General features: G+C 45.3%; 1 protein-coding gene across 3 annotated transcripts in view; it reads right to left on the minus strand.

Annotated features, from left to right (window-relative positions):
- Positions 1-496: 496 nt before the first annotated feature.
- Positions 497-23,406, minus strand: part of RPA1 (replication protein A1) — a 43,955-nt gene continuing 21,045 nt past the window's right edge. For all 3 annotated transcript variants that reach the window (XM_039507658.1, XM_039507657.1, XM_039507659.1), the window contains exons 11-17: positions 22,823-22,962; positions 17,451-17,599; positions 7,596-7,728; positions 6,081-6,257; positions 4,315-4,422; positions 1,279-1,365; positions 497-882 (exon numbers count right to left, since the gene is read on the minus strand). In XM_039507658.1, coding sequence (XP_039363592.1) covers positions 772-882; positions 1,279-1,365; positions 4,315-4,422; positions 6,081-6,257; positions 7,596-7,728; positions 17,451-17,599; positions 22,823-22,962 — 905 coding nt within the window. In that variant the 3' untranslated portion in view covers positions 497-771. The remainder of the gene's footprint in view (positions 883-1,278; positions 1,366-4,314; positions 4,423-6,080; positions 6,258-7,595; positions 7,729-17,450; positions 17,600-22,822; positions 22,963-23,406) is intronic.

Consider the following 23,406-nt stretch of genomic DNA (forward strand, 5'->3'; position numbering starts at 1 on the left):
TAGTTGCCTAGATTTCCCTGGGGGGACAGAGAGTCAATGCTTATCAGCCTCTCCCAGAAGAGAGGATTTTGATTAATATCAGACCCATCTGACTCAGTCTGATAAACCCTGAAGGAAGGATATTCTTCAGATATGAGAGATGTGTCTTTGATTAATAATTCTACCATATTGCCATTCCAAGCATTAACAACTGCCTGGCACCTGTGGAAAGAGAAAGCCTTTGAATTCTGCGGAAGAACTGACTGACTCGTGCTAATAGGCCCTTTCTCCTTAGTCCACATCAGAAAGCTGCATGACAGTCTCTCCCTCCCTCTCACCCACTTCAGAACAAGTCAAAAGTGCCAAGGGTATCACCAGTCTCTTCCAGTGTAAAAACTCTGTAATTTAGCTTTAAATCTCTGAAGAGAGCAAAGTTACTTTAGCAAAGGCATACAAAAATGTCTGAAGAATGAAATCTTAATACAGATTGCAAGCCTGCAGGAGCAACTAGTATCAGTTTGTCTAGCGATTCCTCTTTAGCTCTGCCATAGTTTAATTGACCAAGATAGTCCACAATACACCAAGGCCTCCTGAGTGCACTTTCTTTTAACTTACCACTGGGATATCTGCACATAGGATTCCATGAAATCACTTACCCACTATAAAGGGCTACCATGCACTGTGTAACTAATGCCAAATTGTCACATGGGGTGGGAAGAAATCAAGTTAACTTCAGCTCCTTAGTTATTCTGTGTGGAAGTTCTAGTTTCAGCTCAATCAACACCATCCTTCTTATCCTAGCTGTACTGCGTTTTTTCTGATGTTCATGATCAGCCTCTTGCTGTATTCTTTGTGGTTCACAGGCTTCACATCCATTACTGTGGCCTTAATACGAGATTCATCCTTTGAAAGAGAAAAGTGGTATGTAAGAGAGGGAGAGCTGAGGCTCAGTGCTTCAGACAAACGAGTTCTAATCTCCCTTTGCTCAAAGTAGCTTCATTACTCTTGGTGTCAAGTTTACTCAGCATTGTGAAGTTCTGGCTTCCAGAGCTAATAGTTCCAGTGAAAACAAAGTGAAAAGCTAGATTTTGCTGAGTAAGAAGAAAAGCAGCATCACAGAATGATGCTGATTCTTCTCTCATTCCATGTTGTTTTAGTTAGGCTGGCCACTGTTCACCTTTGGAAGCTGCTCTTTCCCCTCCCCCACTCCATAGCATAAAAGAAGAAAACAGCTTCCTGTCAATCTAGTCTAAATATAGCAAAGCTATATGCCCCCATCCACCTGGTGGGGGTACTCACATTGTAAGTCTCCAGCTTGACTCTGATCCTGAACTCGTATGAGCTGAAGTTGGCATTTTGGAACACTTCCTCAAATGCCTGCTCATTCTGTGAGGAGTACAAAGACAGACGTGAGACGACAATTCAAGCATCCAGCTGCACCTTAAAGTCTCAGAAAAGTTCAGTCACTGTAAAGTTTGAGGGAATTTGTTAAAATATAGGCTAGCTGCGACAATGGAAGTGTGTGGGCGTAGTAAAATCTAGTTGTTTGGACGACTGTTCTTCCAACAAATTGTTTAGTTTCTGCAGTTGTAGTTTAAATTAAATTTTTAAAAAGATGAAGTTTCTAGTCCATGCTGAAGACTCTTGATTGGCCATATGAAACAATACATAGTTGTCTTGAGTTTGCAGAGAACTAAACTGAGATCACCAACAGCTGTGAAGTCCCCCGTGCTTCTAAACTGGGGTTAATTCTGATGCTTAAATATAGTCACTGAAATGTCAAGATGGTTAGCCATTTCACTGCCAACAGTCTTATCAGACTTATTCAGCTTCTGTGCTTATTGTCAGGGACTCTAACCCCAACAGCAAAGTTCATTGTCTGACCGCAGAGAGACAGTGCTACATCTTTATTCAGGCCTAACATTATCTAGTGAAGCCGCATGTATCCTGGCATCCTGACACATTCATTTCAAAGGATACCACACAAGAAAAAGGGAGTGTGTTGTGATTTTTTTATATATATCTATCTATATCTATCTCCATACAAGGACTGTTCAAGTTGCACAGAAAAGCCAGGAAAAGTTAAGGTTACACATGCAATGGTAACTATCCGTCATGTGTATTCTAACACCGCAGACTTTTCTTACATGACCTCATACCATTTCTCAAGTACAATACACTATCAAATCAAGCTGTGGGAGCAATTCCGCCCCCCCCCAAAGCTTTACATTTTAAAAACTGTACAGACATTTCACTAGATCCCACAGCCCCTGAGTGACACAGGCAAATAAATACTGCTTTAATGTCTCCATTATAGAGTTGGGCTACTGTGGGAAAGTGACTTATCCAAAGTCAAGGAGCAGATAACTGTCAGATCCAGGAGTTGAACCCAGGTCTTATGATTCACAGGCCAAAGTCAAGCCTGTTGCCCCTAAGTACTGCTCTAGCAAGCCACTCATTATATGTCTCATTTCTTCTATAAAACATACTATTTGGCGCCTACATAGTGGTTTCATCTGTCAATCTCAAAAGATATGACAAAGATGGGGGAACAGGAGCAACCTAATTCTACACACTACATAATTAAGCACATCCATTCTTAAGTGATTTTTTCCTGAGTGTCACCATTGGCTAGTGGCTAATACACCAGTCTCATTACACTAGGGATCTGTTTCCAGCTCTGCCACAAACTTACTGTTACCTTGGACATGTGGGGAAAGCTGCTCTTACAGAAGAATCACCCTTTTACCAGGGCCCCACATTTCCCAGAAAAGTTTGGCAATGGGTCCTGGGCAGGTCTGAGCAAAGAAGTAGATGAAAGTTTACTTACACATACACTTGCAACATGGCCTTTGCTTCACACCTAATCTCTGATCCAATGCCCATTAAAGTCAATGGAAGAACTCCCCTTGACTTCAAAGGGCACTGGATCAAGCATTTAGTGAAAAAAGTCAGGCAAAATGTACTGTGAATGCACAGAACGCTGTTTTTAGAGGCTCGTAAAATTATCAAATCAAAATCGATTTAGTCTGGAACAATCAAAGGCATCGCTTCTCCACAAGGTCTCTCTCCGTACTATTTCAATTTTCTACCCCACGCTATTTCCCTATAGAGCAATTTAAAAAAAAACAAAAAAACCACCACCACACTACAAGTTTTTTTGTTTGTTTGGGGTTTTTTTTTTGGTAATTGGGAAAGTATTTCCCCAACTTTCCTCTGATTCAGAATTGGCTGAACCATTTTTGTTCAGAATCAGGCAGAGACCAAATATGTCTGAAATATGAGGGTTTCATTAAGTTAGGGATGTAAAATGAAAACTTGTACAAACATAACTATGGTCATGACCAGCATCACACCTCAGTGGCGGACAGCTTAGCCACTTGCTACTATCCTTCCAAAATAAAGTCAGATTAAGTTATATAGCTGACTGCTAAAAATATGTTGCCATCCTGTGCAACAGAGTTCCTCTAAGACTTCGGGTCCAGCAACATTTAATACACTTCAGTTTAATAAGCCAAGTATTTCTGAATGACCTGCTTCATGTCTGATATGAGCTTTGACATCAAAAGATCATTTTCAAGAGAAAAAGCTTTTTGGGGTTTTTTTTGGGTGGGGGGAGGATTTGGAGAGGGGAAGGAAATTGTGGTAGAGGAGAGGTATGTATACACAAAGAGAAGAAAAGACTGTCATTTTTATTAAAGCTTAAGTGATTTATTATCAAACTATTCTAATCTGGTGAGCCAGATGTCTAAAACATCTCTGCATGCACTATTTAAAAAGTCATAATTTTTGTCAGGCCCACAAAACTGAATTCCACTAAGCAGCACCAGTAAAATTAGCCTCAGAATTGAGTTGATAGGAGCTTAGGCTAGTGTGAACAAGAAAGTAGGAAGCCATGGGTAAAATCAAATTCCTGTTAAATATAGCAGGAATCTCTCAGATACTCCTTGTATACTCATTTCAATAAACAAAGTTCTGATCTTGCAATGAGAGCCACATGAGTGGAACCCTAGGCCCCTGCAAATCCCTGTTAAATTCAATGGTGTTGTGTGTGCATATGGGGGGTCTGTCCATACAGAACTCACTGTAGGATCCAAATCTACACCCTTCAAGGGTCCTTGAGAGTCAGTGAATTGTCACAAAAGTCTAACTACAGGATCAGAAAGGACAAGAGACCTTTTTGAGGGTAGCTGTAGCACAGTGGCGCTACAGCCACCACTGGTAGCTTCCAAAACCCCATGTGACAAAACACATGGAAACAGAATCTTGTATATTCTAGACAGTTTTTGGTTTGTTTTTTTTAATTAAAGTAAAAGAACAAGCTAGTTGACTCACCTTTTCTTTCAGTTCTCCCAGGAAAGCAGCATTTTGCCCAAGAATGACCTCTGCTGACTCCTGAAAACAAGTCACCCACTGATTCTCCTGACAGTCTGCAATGTTCACCTAAAAAGAGTCCACAGCCATTTAATCCAATTGCCTCCCACACAAGAAAACTCAAGAACAAACTTTTATTTTACAGCTGGGGAGAGCTTTAAAATTTAAGTGAGACTCTTGCAGCCTCAAGTTCCCTGCCTTTTGTAACTATTTGTACTCATTGGTGGATGAAGTGCAACAATCTTTTTCATGGCAGTACAGACTGTCTAGCAACATGCTTCAACCGGAGTCAAAGGAAGAGGCCAACAAGCTGGTAATTTAAACATATGGGGGAAATGGCTGTATGCTACCATCACCGTGAAGTACTAGTGTAAGTGACAGCAGAACACAGACCATTAGCCTCAGTGCAACACAGCAATGATTGAAGTTAGCTGCGAGCAGCACTACACCTTTTTTTCATGCCAGTGAACAGGAGCAGCAACTGCACGCAGATTGATGATAACCACACTACACTCAGGCAGGAAGGGTTGCTGTACAGAAGCCTGGTGTACAGATCACATTTGGAAACTGGAACTTGATGCACAGGCTATGACAAACTTCAAAGATTTTGTTTAAGTGTCAGATGCATAGTGCTTTCAACAGAACAGCAGGGGTCTTCACTAACTCAGATGCCAACACATGCGTGGGAATGGACATGGCTGGAGCTTTATCTTAGCCTGCAATCTCTATCACCACAATCAGTTTAAGAAACCAATTTGTGTCCTAATTTAATTTTAATGTCTCCATCTCAAACCAAATTGTATCCAGGTATTTCAGCAAAACAGCATGCAAAAAATCACACTACCTTGAGACTCCCACAATACCGAGCAACAATGTGGTACAAGTTAAGGACCAAACAAAATCCTCAAGTGAATTCTCTGGTTTCTGTGAAAAACAGGAGACTCAAGTGGTGTGAAATTCATGAGCACACCTCCCACATCCCCCCTACACTCCACAGTAGAAATACTAATTCATAGGGTAGTTTGTACATTTTTAGATTTTCTAATAAGGTGAGTATTTCTGTTTGGAAGCACTGTTTAATTTAGTCTTTGTATTGCCCAAAGTGAAATTGCAGCAATAGATCCCCTCCCAAGCAGACCCCTCAGCACAGCACTTCTAAAGGCAGGCACAACCCACTATTTTTCAAGCATTTTATAAATGTAAAGGCTGAAAAGAATCTCAATGTGAGTGGTGCAAGCAGGTGTCACAATAACAATTCTCAGACACACTATCCTGAAGCAGGTTCCATTAATGCATGAGATGCAGAACATTACCTACAAAAGAATGAACTAAATATAGGTATCAGCTGTAAAAGTGCAATTACTGCTCTCCAGAAATGCCATTTTACATTAGTTTATCTTCATAACTGAAGAGATATGGGCCATCTAAGTTTTGCACTGCATGCCATACTTGCAAACCAGAATCAACTGGGTTAGCCTGAAACTTTTTGGAATAAAGAAAAGCTTTTAATTGAAGCACAAGGAAACAAACTGCTAATCAGATCAATGAAACACTCCTAACCTGCTTGGTTAAGCACATAAGCTGCTTAATGCCCATTTATCCACAGGACCCATACACACTGGACCACATTGTTCTGCTGCCCCATTCTCTCAGATACAGGGGTATAATTATGTTTATACGAGGCATGTGGTCAATGAGCAACACTTTCACCTAATCCTTTTACTTACCGAGAGTATCATGCGATACTTGAAGTTGGGGAACTCGCGATCGCATTTCTCACAGCGATACAGTCCATTTTGTTGGTCTATCACTTTCTTATTGCAGTCCTGAGAGGGACATGCCTGGTACATGCAGTTCTCTTTGCGCAGGAATACCACTGTGCCCACGCAGCTAAAATAATCTGCCTGAGAGAATGAGAGAGCAACATTACCCACAAAACACTGGGATTTTTTTTCTGAATCTGAGTTCTAAACTAATTGGAAAACATGAAAGGCCATAGCTGGATTTTTATGACTAACAGACCTCACATTTATGGGTCACTGGGACTTGCAACTCAAATCTGCTGCTGCCACTGCTCTTGGGTTCTATTAAGTTAAATGAAGTCCCTAAATCTTCACTGAACCATGTTCACAATCCTTAGTTTATAAGAATGAGAACATTTGCTTTCCCATTGTCTCTAGTCAAAACTGGAGATTCACGTTCTGTTGTTCATTCACATCAACAAAATTTCATACTCTCCCCATTCTTCTTTAGAGAGTGAAATTACAAAAGGCAGAGGATCTATATACAATAGAGTGTGCTGCAAACTAACATTCAGTAAAACCACAGCCTGCAGAATAAAAGAACACAGGAACTGCCATGCCAATGGTTCATCAAGTCTAGTCTGTCTGACAGTGGCCAGCACCAGATGCTTCAGAGGAAGACATAAAAGAACTCCATAATGGGCAATTATGGAACAACCTACCTATATGAAAAGTCTCTTCCTACCCTTTAGATGCTGGTAGGTTTATGCCATGAAGCTTTAGCATTTAAATTTCAAAACCAAAAGGCAGTGTGACATCATGAACAGAGCACTGAACTGTGACTCAGACATGGGTTCTAACCCCAAAAAGAACTAGATAAATTCATGGAGGATAGGTCCCATCAATGGCTATTAGGCAGGATGGGCAGGGATGGTGTCCCTAGCCTCTGTTACCAGAAGCTGGGAATAGGCAATGGGATGGATCACTTGATGATTCCCTGTTCTGTTCGTTCCCTCTGGGGCACCTGGCCCTGGGCCACTGTTGGAAGACAGGATATTGGGCTAGATGGACTATTGGTATGAACCAGTATGGCCGTCATTATGTTCTTATGTAACTCTTCCACTGACCTGCTGTGTGACCTTGGGGAAGTCACTTCACCTCTTTATACCTGTTTCTCCTCCCACAATTAGTCTTATCTATTTAGATTGAAAGCTATTTGGTCGTAGAATGCCTTTCTTCTTCTTCTTTTTTTTTTTTTAAACAGAGTCCAGAACTCTGTTGGGGATTCTAGCTGCTATTATAATATGAAAAATAAATAAGTGATACCATGAACTTCAAGATCTGGTTAACCTCCGTTCAAACTCAGTAAGATCAAAAGTTCTAACCGTCTCCACACGTATCTCCCCTCAAGAACTGGTAACTTTAAACACCATACCTATGTAAAACCTAACTTATTTTCTATGCAGCATACACAGTTTGCATTTAATAGCCCTATTTTACCTTATCTCCTTGTCCCAAATTTTCAGATTTAGCTTCATGCAAAGTTTTCCAGTTGGTATTTCCCCCAATTGTTGGTCCACCTCTCAGATCAGAGATTGAGGTACATTCCAAAAGCTGCCCTTCAGAATCAAACCTGAAAGCACAGAGATTCTTCCATTTTTGGAATGCAAACCAGCCAGACTTATCCAAAATCTTATATTTAGTTTTACATACTTAATACAAGAGGGATTTTATCAGCGACTTCCACAGGAAACAATTACTGTACCATGTGCATATTACACTAAAATAGAATTTCAGGATAAATTAATACTGTTTTAATTAGCATAGTATTTTATAATCTCAAAGGTGGACAAATTCTGGTTTACATGTCCATAGCTTTGATGCCAGCTAGTGGCCAAACCAGGAACTGCATGCATTTTAGAAGCAGTCAGATAATATTTGCATAATTAGAATTAAATTACATGCTGCTATTATCTTTCCTGCAGCTTTGAAAGAAAAGCAAACAGTGTTTAATAGATCATATTTCTTGAGCTAAAATAAGCCAATATGTCTGATAGTGAAGCTGGTGCTACAAGCCCTGCTCAGGTGATGATGTGATTTCAATGTAGTGGCAAATTTATTTCAGCAGAAAGCTCATTTCAGTTGTGTCAAACCTCCCAGAGACCACTGTCCACAAAAGGGTAGCCTCTTGCATCAATACAGCCATGACCATTAATTGAATTACGGCACATTTGATTTGGGTAGCAGAAGCTCTCTCAAAAACCCACTAGTTATATATCCATCAAAGAAATAACAGAAGTCCACAGGAGCAGTAATGACCATTATAGGTAAGGCTGCATAAGCTTTTGATTCTAATCCCATTTTCAGCCACTCACTTTGAAGCAGAAGTTTCTCATATTCAGTCTTTGCACAAAAGGGATTTTCTTCTGGAAATTTTGAGTAATAACAGTTCAGCTATTTTTGAGAAGAATGGAACACCACTTAACTATCATAATAAATTCTTGCAACATTTTTCTGCACAGCTCTACAGCCCAAATGGTTAGGGAGTGAAAGTTGAAACCTGGCACGAAGACAGACCTCACTGAGAAGTGCTTTTGAGTGTTCTGATGAAAACTGGTTTGGATTTGACCAAGTTATAATCTGCTGAAAAAAACAGTTACCTGCCTTTTGTAACTGTTCTTCGAGATGTGTTGCTTATGTCCAGTCCAGTCTAGGTATGCACGCGCATCCCCACCTGTGCGGTGAGAAGATTTTTGTCTTAGTGGTATCTGTAGGGTCGAGCGTCGTGCTCATGCACCAGTATATCAGGTGCCACCAACCCTATGCCCTCTTGGTTCCTTCTTGCAGGCAACTCCAACAGAGGGGCAGGAAGGCAGGTAATGAAATGGACACGAGCAACACATCTCGAAGAACCACCATTGCAAAAGGTAGGTTACTGTTTTTTCTTCTTCGAGTGCTTGCTCATGTCTATTCCATTCTAGGTGACTCACATGCCGTGCCAATGGAGGTGGGCTTGGAGTTCACAGTTCTGAAGCTTGCAGCACTGCCCTGCCAAAGCCAGCATTGTCATCTTGTGGACAGATGACCAGGTAGCAGCTCTCTTGAATCGGCACCTGAGCCAATAAGCCCACTGACACTTATACTGTAGTCAAACGTGCCTCCACTGGCGCTAGTCAAAGCACACTCATAGCTGTATCGGATGCAGACTGTGATCCAGGACGAAATCCTCGGAGCAGACACTGGGTGACCTTTCATTCCGTCTGCCACAGCAATGAAGAGTTGCGTTGATTTATGGAAAGGCTGTGTCCTGTCGATATAGAAGCCCAGCACCCTCCAGACCTCTGAGCATGTAACCTGCACTCCTCTTCGGAATTATGGGGTCTCGGAAAGAAGACCAGTTAGAAAATGTCCTGGCCGGTATGAAACTGGGAGACTACCTTGGGCAGGAACACTGGGTGCGGCTGCAACTGAACCACATCCTTGTACAACACCATATAGGATTGTTCTGATGTAAGTGTCCTGAGTTCAGACACTCTGTGGGTGGACGTAATTACCACTAGGAACTCTGCCTTCCAGGAGAGAAGGAGAAGAGCAGGATGCCAGAGATTCAAATAGAGGGCCCATGAGCCTCGACAGCACGAGATTCAAATCCCAGAAAAGGACCAGATCCCGGATGTGTGGATAAAGACTCTCCAGACCTTTTAGGAATTAGGCCATCATGTTGTGAGCGAAGATCGACCTGCCTTGGAAGAGAGGATGGAAAGCCAAAAATAGCAGCCGGGTGGACCATGAATGACAACAGTGACAAGCCTTGGAGCTTGAGATGCGGGAGATTAGTCCCGCATCATTTGCGGGGAGGCCTGCTGGGCTCAGAAGCACCGATCCGAGGCCCAGCATGTAAAACTTTTCCACTTTGCCTGATAGGTCACACTGGTGGAGGGTTTTCTGCTACCCAACAGGACCTGTTGCACTAGGGTCGAGCATTCCTGCTTGTCCGCATGTAACCATGCAGCAGCCACGCTGTCTAGTGCAGCACCTCCAGGTTCGTGTGCAGGAGACTGCCGTGATTCTGAGACAGCAGGTCCGGCCAGAGAGAGAGTCGCAGCAGCCTGGCTACTGAAAGGTCCACATCGAGGCAACTTGGGGGCTATCAGGATAACCCTCGTCCTGTCCTGCTTGATTTTCACGAGGATTCTGGATCAATGGCACTGGCAGGAAGGTGTACATGAGGGCCCCTGTCCATCCCCTGGAGCAAACAAAATACATAGCATTTCCTGTTCTGGCAGGACGCGAACAAGTCCACCTAGGGAGTCCCCCACTTCCAAAAGATCATGCTGGCTGCCTCCAGATGGAGCACTCATGGCGAGATGAGAGATCCTGCCGAGGCAATCTGCTAGCACATTTTTGGTGCTGGGCAGCTGAGTGGCTACCAGATAAATGGCATGCCGCACACAGAAGTGCCAAAGGTTGGGAGCTTCTTGGCAGAGGGCTGATGACCTGGCTCTACCCTGTCTGTTGATATAATACATCGCGACAGTATTGTCCATCAGGACCTTCACCACTTTGCCCCTCAGGTGGGGCAAGAAGGCCTGACAGGCATGGGGAACTGCTCTGAGCTCCCTGACATTAATGTAGAGGGCCAGATCATCCTGCAACTATCAGCCCTGGGAGCTCAGCTCGCCCAGCTGGGCTTCTCAGCCCAGATCCGAAGCATCGGAGATCAGGGTCAGTGATGGGGATGGGGTCACAAAGGGGACACCCTGCAACACCGATCCAGCATCCAACCACCAGTTCAGGGACAACAGGATGTGATCCAGCATCCAGACCACCAGGTCTAGATCATGTCTTTGGGAGGTGTAGACCGACGCCAGCCACAATTGCAGAGGCCAGAGGTGGAACCGGACATGACTGACCACATAGGCACAGGAGCCCATGTGGCCCAACAACCGCAGACAAGTGTGAGCCGTGGTGAGCATGCAGCTCCTCACATGAGAAATCAGGTCCGACGTAGTCTGAAAACGCACCTCCGGAAGGAAGGCTCTGGCTTGCGTGGAGTTGAGAATCGCTCCAATGAACTCTGCGTTGGATTGGCCTTAAGGTGGATTTTTTCTCGTTTATCATCAACAGGCCCAGGTCATGGCAGGTGGAATGCACCAGATCAAGGCTTCTCTATACTTGGTTCCAGGACCTGCCCTTGATGAGCCATTTTGAGATATGGGAAGATCAGGACCCTGGACAGAGACGACTGTTGACAGGAGAGCTGTTGCTGTATTCAGGACCAAAACAACCACCAGGAAGATCCAGACCTTCATTAATAGCTGCCTCAGAAGGATTCTCCAGATCCGCTGGCCAGACACCATCAGTAACATCCACCTCTTGGAGAGGACCCATCAACTCCCAGCAGAGGAAGAAATTAGAAGGAGAAGGTGGGGCTGGATAGGACATACACTACGCAAGCAGCCAACCAACATCACCAGACAGGCACTGCAGTGGAACCCCCAAGGCAAGCGGAAAAGAGGCCGCCCAAGAAATACCTGGCGACGCGACCTTCAGGTTGATAGCAAAAAAATGGGCTATACCTGGAACCAGCTAGAGCGAATGGCCCAGGATAGAAGACTATGGAGATCTGTGGTTGGCGGCCCATACCCCGGTTGGGGTGACGGGCATGAATGAATGAATGAATGAATGAATGAAGATCAGGACCCCTTAACCTCTGAGGTAAGCGGCCACCGGGGCCATACATTTGGTAAAAACCCTAGGAGCCGATGAGAGGCCAAAGGGGAGTGCCGTAAATTGGAAATGGCGTTCGCCCACTATAAAATGGAAGACGTCTGTGACTTTGGAAGATAGAGATGTGGAAATAGGCATCCTTCAAGTCAAGAGCAGCATACCAGTCTCCCGGATCCAGGTAGGGGACAATGGAGGCCAGGGAGATCATGTGAAACTTCAACTTGAGAGACTTGTTGAGGCGTCACAGGTCCAGAATGGATCTGAGGCCACCTTTTGCTTTTGGAATTAGAAAGTAGTGTGAGTAGGTCCCAAGGGATCTCCTCCACTGGCCCCATGCACAGGAGGTTCTCAACCTCCTGAACAAGGAGTTGCTTGTAAGAAGGGTCCCTGAAGAGAGATGGGGAGGAATGAGGGTGGGAGGGAAGGGTGACCGAAAATTGCATGGTGTAACTTTGAGACACTATGTCTAGCACCCAATGGTCTGCGGTGACTTGGGACCAGGCCGAACGGAAGAGACACAGAGGGTTGAGGAATGAGCGGGGTGGATCCTGGACAGTGACTGGAGCATCACTCTCAACCTCAACACGAGAGCTTCTGGCCCCCGGAATGTTTTGCCGGACCAGGTTGCATGGGTGAGTGGGAGGAAGAAGGGTGACAGCGGCTGAAACTAGCATCTCTGTCCCTTCTTGCAGGTCCCTGGTGAGACTGCCCAGGCCTAGGTGGCGGGGGCAGCTGTAACTTCTTCCTCACAGGCTGCAGCATATGTATTCCCAGTGAATGAAGGGTGGCCCTGGTGTCCTTCAGCCCACATAGCTTCGCATCAGTCTGGCCCAAAAAGAGACTGTTCCCATCAAATGGGAGGTCTTGGATGGAGGTCTGCATTTCCTAGGAGAGATCAGCAGTCTGAAGCCAGGAGCTGCACCTCATCACCACCATCGATGCAACCACTCTGGCTGCTGAGTCCGCCACATCGCATGCCATCTGGAGGGAGCACCTGGTGACCACAGTGCCCTCCCTCCACCAGAGTGCCAAATTCTTGGGTCAAACCCTCCATAAGTTCAAGGAGTCCCTTCCACAGGGAGTCCCATAACTTGAAGTTGGAACAGCCCAAGGGGGGGCCTGATGGTTTGCCACCTGGAACTACAAACTGTCCGTCGAATAAATTTTCTCACAGATTCAACCGTTTAACCTCTTTATTCTTGAGAGTCAAACTGGTATGCCTCTCCTTGTCTCTTTCGTTAGCCGCAGAGACCACAAGCGAGCCTGGGAGAGGGTGGGTATGCAAGTACTCAAACCCCTTGGCCGAGACTAAGTACTTCTTTTCGGCCCTCTTTGAAGCGGGAGGAATGAATTTGCCAGAGAGCACTGGCAATCTTAAGGATACCATCATGAACCAGTAGCGCAACATGGGTTGGAGTGGAGCTGACAGAATGTTAAACAAGGTGTCCATCTGCTCAGCCATTTCCTCTATCTCCAGGGCCAAGTTCTCGACCACCTGACTCAGCAGAGCCTGATATTTCTTGAAATTGTCCAGCGGGCTTGCCCTCGAGGGACCCGCAACTGCCTCCTCTGGCGACGAGGACGATGATTGCACCACCAGGGGAGGTTCCGGGGCACCTTCCCCCAAGGGGGAGGAAGGCTTAGGGGTGAGTGCTGTTCCTTTTGCTTCAACCACCAGGCGTGCCCTCTGCACCAAGCCTGGTGCCACCAGCTGCTGCTCCGAGTCAGCAGCCGATGAGTGAGAAGGGGGCATCGCCACAGCTGGCATTCCCCATGCGCCCCAATAATGCCACTGCACCAGCCACTGGCCGTGCTGCTAAGTTGGAAATGTCGACGTACCCTCAGGTGCCCATTTGCATGGGTGCAGACTAAGTGAGGGGCTGAACTGGGCTTCCGTGCAAGAGAATCCCCTTCCATTGACCACGGTGGGGCTGTTGACACCTGGGCCTGCTTGCCGGCCATTCCCATCAGGGACCGGTGCCCGGAGCAAGGTGATCAGTGCCGGGGGGACTGGAGAGGTGACGGGGAGCTCTCCCACGATGCAGGCGACCAGAACCTGTGCCTAGAGGATGATCTGTGGGAGGGGGAGCAGCGTCGGTAGTACGGAGACTGGCATCTTGCTCTAGGCGATCTGCGTTGAGACAGCGGCGACCGTGAACATAGTGCTGGTGACCGAGGATGAGCCCCAGATCATCCGGGCTGTGACTCTGGTGACCTGCGGTGCAGAGGTGGAGAGCACTGCTTTGTCTCAAGGGATCAGCGGCACTCCACTGCCCCAAGGGGTCTTAGCAGCTGGCTTGCCTTCGTAGGGAGCCTTTGCCAGTTCCGGGGGCACATGCTGCGTCAGCAGCATGGGCTGAGGCCTGTGCTTTCTCGGCGCCAGGGAAGCCTGTGAAGGCGTTGGTGCCGCCAGGGTTTTTGGTCCCATGCTGCTCCTGGGAGTCGGTGGTGGGATCTTTCATGGGACTAAGAGCCCCGGCTAGGGGGACGGTGCAAGTGCACAGATCTGGAGTGGCCAGGAGGCATGAAACGGATCCTTTGCCCGATGGCCCATGGCCCTTTTTGCTTGGTGACGGGGAGCCATGTTCTTTAGTCTTCGTTTTGGGCACCAGCAACAAGGAACAGTACCGGGGGTGCACTGTGCACTGAGGGAGAGGTACTCAGCGAGTCCTGGTGGGGCTGCACGGAGGCCGGAGGAAAGGCGGACTCCGTGACAAGAGCCCATAACCAAATATCCCGCTCCTTTGTGTGCAGGGACGGAAGTTCTTACAAATTTGGCACTTGTCTCTAATGTGTCATTCCCCATAGCACTTGAGGCAGCTGCTATGGGGGTCACTTACAGGCATAGGCCTGTTGCAGACCACGCAGGGCTTAAACCCGGGAGACCGGGGCATGCACTGCCTGGGGCAAAGTCCCCGCTGGGACCCTAACTGCTAACTATTAACTACACTTAACTACTTAACACTAAGTGATATGAACAAAACTATTTACAAGGCCTTAAGGCTCGAAGACAGTAGATGAAAACCGCTAGACCTGGCAATGCAAGGGAAGGCGCACCAACCAACCACTACGGGCGGTAAGAAGGAACTGAGAGGGCGTAGGGTCGGCCGCACCTGATATACTGGTGCATGAGCACGGCACTCAATGGGGTTCCACTGGCGACCCTACGGATACTGCTAAGGCAAAAATCTCCAACGACCATGCACGTGGGTGCGTGCACACCTAGAATGGAATCAACATGAGCAAGCACTCAAAGAAGAACTGCAGTTTGCATACAATTCTCTTCCTGAGCTTATGAAGTATGCAGCTAAGGCAGTTGCAGCACCCAATATGTGCATGGCTAACTTAGTTGCACACTGAAAACTGAACTGAAATCATGCACAGCTGAAGTAAGGGCTTTTTAGGAAGCCTTGCCTCAACCTATGTGCACTTTGAATGGGGTTGAGGGAGGCCTCAGAGAGGAACTGAAGTCTTGGGAAGAGGAGACTTGAAAGCCTGGGAATCACTGAAATGGAACTCAAGTGTATTGCATAAAAAAGCAAATGCACCCTGTACATAGTTTTCCAAAGCAACCAGTATCAATTTACAAGGCTCCCAAAGCCCTTACTCCAATCCCCTTCCAAAGGCACATCTTCTCCAAGCTTCCCTCAAATATTAAATTAAGTCTAAAAGCAGACGGATGGTGCCAAGTGGGAGAATCAGAGGTTGAGTTATGATCCTATCTGTCCCCACACTCAAGGTCAGAAGAGGCTGAGAGCAGGATGGTGAAAGACCATCACTTCATGCCCAGCAACCGCAGCTAGGTGACAAGTGGCACTGATAGACAAAACCCATTCTCTGATGGAGGGAAGGACATCATGATCTTGAACTAACAAAAATCTATAACTCTTAAAAAAAGATAATGATACTATTTAGGATTCTGATATTCCAGAGCCAGGAAACCGAAAAGCTTAAGTAATTATTAGTGTTTATCTTCCCATCCCTGAGGAACTGGTGCGCATTGTTACTTTAATGTAGTGTTTGTTTAGCTTTTCTTAGGGAGGAAAGGGTCTCCAGTTCATTTGGGAGGCCATGCACTCTTCTCTGTACTGTAAGGTCTTATGACTGTCAGTACAGTGCAACACAGACATCAGACTAAACCATCACAATACGTGGCTATGTTAGTGTAAAAACTAATTTCAAGAGCTCTAAGTTACTGTCCACAGGCAACCACCAATGAAATATTAACGCTGGTGAAGCATGAGAAAGAGCCCAACTATCAGGAAGATCTAGTAGATCATGTCATGGGCTAATTTGCTCCAAGTTTTTTTTAAGCAGCCTGAAGTACAGTGTCAAATACACTATTCCCCGCCATGTTGCTCAATATTAGTTATGTTTATTTAAAGGTAGCAATTCCATCAGCCAGGGGATGGGGGGGTTAAGCTTCTCATCCCCACCTTTCAGACTGCACACCTCTGCTCTTCCCTGTATCTTTGATCTCATTTCTTACTTCTTACCCTCTCCTCTCGTCTTCCGTCATGCTCATTTTCACACTTTTTTCCATGGTGGGCCCTCCACCAGGCTCCCACCCCTTTAAAATTCCTCCTCAAACCTCACTTATTGTACAGAGCCCACAAACATGAGCCTACATTTACATTAAAACAAACAAAACATGCATCTTAAGATAGAGCCCTCTTCCATATTTCCCAATGTGTCTGATGCTCGCTGCCTACTAGAGCGTAACCCCCTTGAAGGAAGGGCTATGTCTGTATCTGGTACAGACTGAGCATGCTGACAGCACTTCGTAAAAAACAGCATCTAATGAAAATCACAGCAGTATCTGAACCTCAGAACCATTAATGATTTTATTCTCAACAGTCCTGTGAAGTATGGAAGTACCTCATTTTACAGGTGAGAAATGGAGGCACAGGGTAGATTAAGTGACTTGTGCAAGATCACACAGGGAATGTATGACTGAGCCAGGCATTGAATCCAGGATCTCAGCCCCTGTCCAGTGCCTTATCCACTAGATCCTTCCTAACATTGTAGTTTCCTCTTACCAGGGCTTGTAATCTAGCAGCATTAGGGGAACCTCTGGAATTACATTACTTTGCTGACAAAGATCTGATGTTATTTTGTTATCATACCATAAAAGGCATCTAATAATGGAAAAGGAGACTCCAATACAACAACAAAACCTTTCAAGAATCAAAACTATTCCTCCCACCCACATTAGCTGAACCCATATAAGATCCTGCAGAGTGAATAAAGCTTGTGGAAGAAAAACATTCTCTCAGGTAAAACCCATAGAAACATAGTTGTTAAAAGTCTGCTGCCTTCTAAGGATCTGGGTCAACACACACCACTTCCACTCTAATTGCTTCTTCTCCAATTTCTTCTTAGTTTGCTATGGGATTACAGGTTTGTCAATTTAAGAATTTTAAAACCAACCTCTCAAAGGCCATAATACCTTCAAGAGAAATAGAAACTGTTCTATTTAGAACCCAAATCCCATGCTTCCCTTCTTAATGCTCTATAGACTGCTCACAATGTGGATTACAGGAGTAAAACAAGAACAGAATCCTCAACAAGTTAAAGTCAAGCAATAGGCAGTCCCCTCTATTCAACACAAGTACACAATCATACCATCCTCGGAGCTTAAATGCCTCTGGACTATCTGGGTTCACCACGACAGTGCTCGAGGACAGAACAGAGAGACTCCGGCCACCGAAATCAGAAACTCTGGCTCCTTTGATGGCTACCACAGGTTGTCTAGAACCATCAAATCTTTCAGCCTGTGAAAACACAAAAAACATTAATGGCCTAATGTGGCAGCTCACCTCAGTTCATAATTCATAGATCATGACTAAAAACAGGCCAAAACTAGACCAAACTATCTAGCTGTATCTATGAGGTACAGTATCTAAGCTAGGTCATTAAGCCTATTTTCAAAGGCTTAATGACCTATTAATCATTGTTTACAGGATTTTTGTATCCCCAATGGCCAATCTCAGAGAATGCAGGAAGTCCGCAAACCCTAGTGTGTGCGCATTTAACTGGAGAAAAATGGTTTGGAAAGGGAGAGTTGCTGCCCTGGATCAGAAGGGACTTAACCTGAGGGTGATCTCTCTCTAGACAGCAACATGCTGACAGGAAGACCTGAGTGGTCAGAGAAATGATTGCTTTCAGGAGATGCAAGCTACTTACTTTTTTTTTTGTCCTCTAGCAAAACTGAGACTGCCTTATCTATTTTAGCTTCTGAGAAGCGTAAATCTGGATATATTAAGCAAACATTTTTTCTTTTAATTCCATTTTCTCAGTTTAACTGAAACAAAATTCATTAAGATCGATGTCATCTAGGCACTTTCACAGAGACATCCTCAAAGAGAAGAGAACCCCATACCCTTCAGCACCTCTGTTTAGAGATTAAGAAGTTTCTAGAACCTAGAGCCCTCAGACAAGGGACAACTCCCAGGAAGTCGTGTTGTCATCACGTTGTGGTGGGTGAACACAAGGGGAGAAGCTGAAAGATTGAGACTAGAGTTGGCAATGGTGTTGGTCACATCCACCATACTCAAAGAGACCGTGAACCATTCTTTCACATACTCATCCTTGGGGGTGGATAACAGGGTGGGATTTTTTTGTGTTTGTTTTTTTACTATTGTAAAAAAATTAAATCAGATTTTTTAATTTAAATCAAATACAGGTTTATTCTTAAAAATAAAACCTATTTAAAATTAAATTAAAACAGACACCCTATGTTAAAATCAATTTAAATCATTTAAATTAAATATAAAAAATAATAAGCAGGCATGTTTGCTGGCAAGTTTTAAAGAAAGTCGAACAATTGAACTGGTGGAAGTCACTGACTTAGCACCAGGAACTAGGTGAACGTGGTGCTGGTGACCGAGGATGAGCCCCAGAGCATCCAGGCTGCGACTCTGGCGACCTGCAGTGCAGAGGTGGAGAGCACTGCTTTGTCTCAAGGGATCGGCAGCACTCCACTGCCCCAAGGGGTCTTAGCGGCTGTCTTGCCCTCGTGGGGAGCCTTTGCCAGTTCCGGGGGCACATGCTGCTGTTTAGGCTTTTGACAACAGTAACCTCTTTTGCAGGTGCGGAGGGAATATCTTCTTCATATCAGTTTGTTCAATTAGTTTAGTTCAATGACTAGTTCATTAAAAGTTAAGAAACCAGTTTGTGAGTTGAAAAAGCAGGAAAACTTGCTTTCTTCTTCCAATCTATGAATAAAAATTAAGTGCAAGATGACAAGGGTGTTGGAGCCTTCCCAAAAGTAGGTGGGTAGGTGGGACGGGGGCCCCGCCCCCACCTCCCTTCCTGGAGTGGGGGCGAAAGCAGCCACCTGCCCGTGTCCCCGCCCCGGGCAGGTGGAGAGACCCAGGTTCACTACAGCTGCTGTGCAACTCTCCTTGACCCAGCTCCGGCCAGGGCCTCGGAGCCACAGCCCAGCCATGATAAGAGGTGCGTGGGCAGCCACGGCCAACCCTCCACCTACCTGTGATGAGGGGGCCCTGCCGAGAGCAGCCCCCTGCCCATGACCCACCCCCTGGGCCCTCCACCCAGGGCAGGTGGAGGGTCCATGGCTCCCCAAGCTGCCCGCCCAGCTCTTACCATGGCGGGACAGCAGCTCCAAGGCCTCCCACCCAAGCCAGAGCCACATGGGCAGCTGTGGTGAGCCGGAGTGGAGTTGCAAACCCTCCACCTCTACCCTTCCCTGGGCCAGGAGGGGAACCCGAGGGATGGTGGGCTGGGAGCTGCTCTAAGCTCCCCCGCACCACAGGCAGGTTGAGTGTCTGCACGGCTCCCACAACTGGCCAGGCTCCAAGCTGGTCTGGTCAGGGGGTGGAGCCTTGGGGGGAAGAGGAAGGGAATGGGGCGGGGTCCGCCCTGGCAAAAATTGGAAGGGCTTTCGCTCTCCTGGCCCCCCGCCTGGTTCCAGTACCACTGCAAGAGAATGAAATCTACTAGTTCCAAAATCTTGAAGGGCATGGTGACCAGAAAGAATCACTTCAGTTCACTAGCTACAGATAAATGCTTATCACAATCAATATGAACCACCGGGGGAAGGGACACACATTAGACTAGGGAAAGAACAGATTAAAGACCATTTAGATAATTAGCTGGATTCAAATTAACAAGGCTTGATTAAATTCACCCTAGGGTACTTAAAGAACTAGCTAAAGCTAAACTAGCTTCAAGAACTCATGGAAGATGGGTGAGGTCCTAAGGGACTGGACAAGAGGAAATACAGTACCTATCCGTGTTCCCTCTAATTTTTCCCACCCATGTGCAGAATGAATTTTATGTGCACCAATATGGAGGTGATGTGTGACACATCACCTTCATATTGGTGCTCATATCAAAATTCATGTGGTGGGGGTGGGGCCGAGGGGTTCAGAGCATGGAAGGGGGCTTAGGGCTGGGGTGCAGGTGGTGAGGGATTTGGTCCTCCGGGGTTACGGAGGGGAGAGAGGACTCCCCCCGCAGCAGCGCCTGGGCTGGGAGTGAGAGGCGCCTCTCCCAGCCCTGGGAGCTCTGAGGCTAGGGCTGCAGGATAGGTGCCCCTCCCCCAGCCCCAGTAGGTCTTGGCCCGGGGAAGGCCGTGCCAGCTGAGGGCCACCCCGGCTGCGCCTAGGTCCGGGCTGCTCCAGGGTCAGGCCAGGATGCCCCAGCTGGGTCCAGGTCGCTCCAGGGTCAGGCTGGGCTGCTCTAGCTGGCCCAGTCCACCCTCCTCCGGCAGTGCCTAGGGCGCCCCTACTCCAGCAGGTCCCCGAGTGGGTTCCTTGAGCACCTGCACGGCACTAAATAGGCTACTGCGCAGCTGCACAGCTTATAAGGGAACTTAGGTACCTATCTTTAAAAAGGGGAACAAAGAGGGCCAGGAAATTATAGGCCAGTCAGCCTAATTTCAATACTTGGAAACACATAGAAACAAAATTATTACAACAATCTGTATCCCTGGAGGACAATACGGTGATAAGAAATTGCCAGTGTGGATTTGTCAAGAACAAATCATGCCAAATCAACCTATTTATCTTCTTTGACAGGACTGCTGGCCTAGTGGATAGGAGGAAGTAGTAGGTCTGATCTTTATTTTACTAAGGATTTTGACAGTCCTACATGACATTTTCATGAACAAATTAGGGAAATATGGTCTAGATGAAATCACTAAAAGGTGGGTGCATAACTGGTTGAAAGACCATACTCAAAGAGTAAAAACAATGAGGAGTCCTTGTGGCACCTTAGAGACTAACAAATTTATTTGGGCTCCTCATTGTTTTTACTGATACAGAATAACACGGCTACCCCTCTGAAACCTGTCATCACTCAAAGAGTAGGTATCAATGGTTTGCCGTCAAACTGAGAGGACGTATCTACTGAGGTCCTGCAGAAATCTGTCCTGAGTCTGGTACCATTGAATCTTTTCATTCATGACTTGGATAATGGAGTGGAGAGTATGCTTACAAAATTAAAATAGGCTTATAAATATTGAGGTCCCTTCCAGCTCTACATTTATATGATTCTATAATTCTTCTTTTATTTAATAAATCATTTTTAAATAGAAAACATGCTTTGATAAGCTTTTTTTCTTATGTATCTAGCACATACAATATTTTTAACTAATAAAAAATTAAAATGATGCACATTTTTAATTGAAATTGAATTTCCATCCAACATAGCTTTACACAAAGCACAAGTAAAAAAAAAATTAATCTAGCAAAGAAATACATCGTTCACCAACAATAGTAATAAAAAAATATATATAAGAATCTGAATAAATGTAACAAACTATAGAATTGTGTATTGGTAAAGTATCTTCCTGGGTAACAAAAAGAAGCACAAAATTTAGAGTAGAGGCTATATTTACTTACAAATTAACATGCTATAATTGTAACCAACCAATGAGAATCAACTTTTTTATGACAATAACTCAAAAGTATAAATGCAAAACACAACTAAGATTGATAATTTAAACTAAGATTTCCTGCTTGCTGATTTAAATCATGATTAAAATTGATGATTTAAAATCAATCCACGCCACCAACCCCAATATTCAGCCATGCAAAAAAATTGCAGTACAAGACAAGGATTGAAGACAGTGAGTGCTTATGTTCAAGAGATCCTGCCAGATCACACAGGTCACAGATCTCTGCCTGCAGCAGCAGACTGGCCATTCACTACCCATATTGTGCCCCTCTCCTCCCTCTCAGCTTGCTCACCCTCTCCAGTCTGTGGCAGAAAACAGTTTCAATTCATAATGTTTATAGCTGTATAAAAGGGCTATTTCCATGAAGTTAACATTTAGCTCTTCTGTGGTACCTTCCATCAGAGAAGCTGTGTGACTTATGAACATCTAGCCTCAAAGAATCCTTGTCAGGTGGATCAAAATCATACCCATTTTACATACAGGAAACCGGGGCACAGATCAACAAGAGCCTACCACATCGCTAGAAAACAACAAAGTGATTTGTTCAAGGCCACATCAGACATTTATGGCAATGCTCAAAATTGAGCTCATGTCCCCCAAATCCCAGTTCAAATATATTCATTGGCTGTTTATTCCTGCTAGCTTTTTGAGGTTGACTCCTCACAACCCTACAAGCACTGGTTTTAGTCAGGGTTCCAGGGACCCTGCTCTACAAATAAACCTTAACCCTGCTGGATACCTTTGGTCACAGAGCTCTTCCTTGATCAATTAGCAACTCACTTGGAGCTAATGCTGACACTGGCTTCCTGAATCAGAAGCCTGTTTATCTTCAGACCCTGACAGCCATGATGCACAGTGTTGCTCAAACTACCAGATCAGCCAAAGTATAAAGTTATTTTGGAGAAAGGCAAACAGTGTCAGAACAGAGTGAAGCCAAAATAAATCTTCCGCCCTCAATACTGAGATGCATCCCCTCCCTTAGCCCAGGACTATTACCTGCCTCAGGTGACATACCATACCCAGTCTTCTTTTTATATATCTGAAAGCTCAGAACAGGTAACAGGGTACTTACCTCATCTCCCCACAGAGTAGCTGTCACCATCTTCCCAGATGTATCCATCAAATGCACATTCCTCTTGGACACCTCTCTATTACTAGATTTCACTGTAATTTTAGAGATGTCTTCATAGCTCTTACAGATTCCAATTATGTCTGAAAAATAGGCATAATTCAGTCAGAATTACTTGAAGGTCATGGCTGGGGCAGATGAGCAAAAACTGCATGGGAAGAACTCACACATAGGTAGCATCAGATTACATCTTGTGAGATTCTAAATCACTATTAAAATTCTTAAAGTCTAAAACCTGGGAACCCTGTATATTAAAGTAGAAAGGCCGTTAGTGAAAGAAAAATCCATTACATCTTTACAATACTATTTTGTTCATGAATTTAGCGTTCAAGAAAGTAAGGGACTCACCGTACCAGGTAGATTAAGATTTTGTGCAATCTTCTCTCCTACCACTTTATAAAATGGAATTTATTCTCACCTTGCAGCACCACTTTCTGTTCCAGTATGAGGCTCCCTTGAGCAAGGGATTGTAAAGTGGCTATTATGCAGACAAGCATCTGCTAGCAACTATGATGAGGACCCCAAAG

This window comes from Mauremys reevesii, linkage group 20 (assembly GCF_016161935.1).
Source record: "Mauremys reevesii isolate NIE-2019 linkage group 20, ASM1616193v1, whole genome shotgun sequence".
NCBI lineage: Eukaryota > Metazoa > Chordata > Testudines > Geoemydidae > Mauremys > Mauremys reevesii.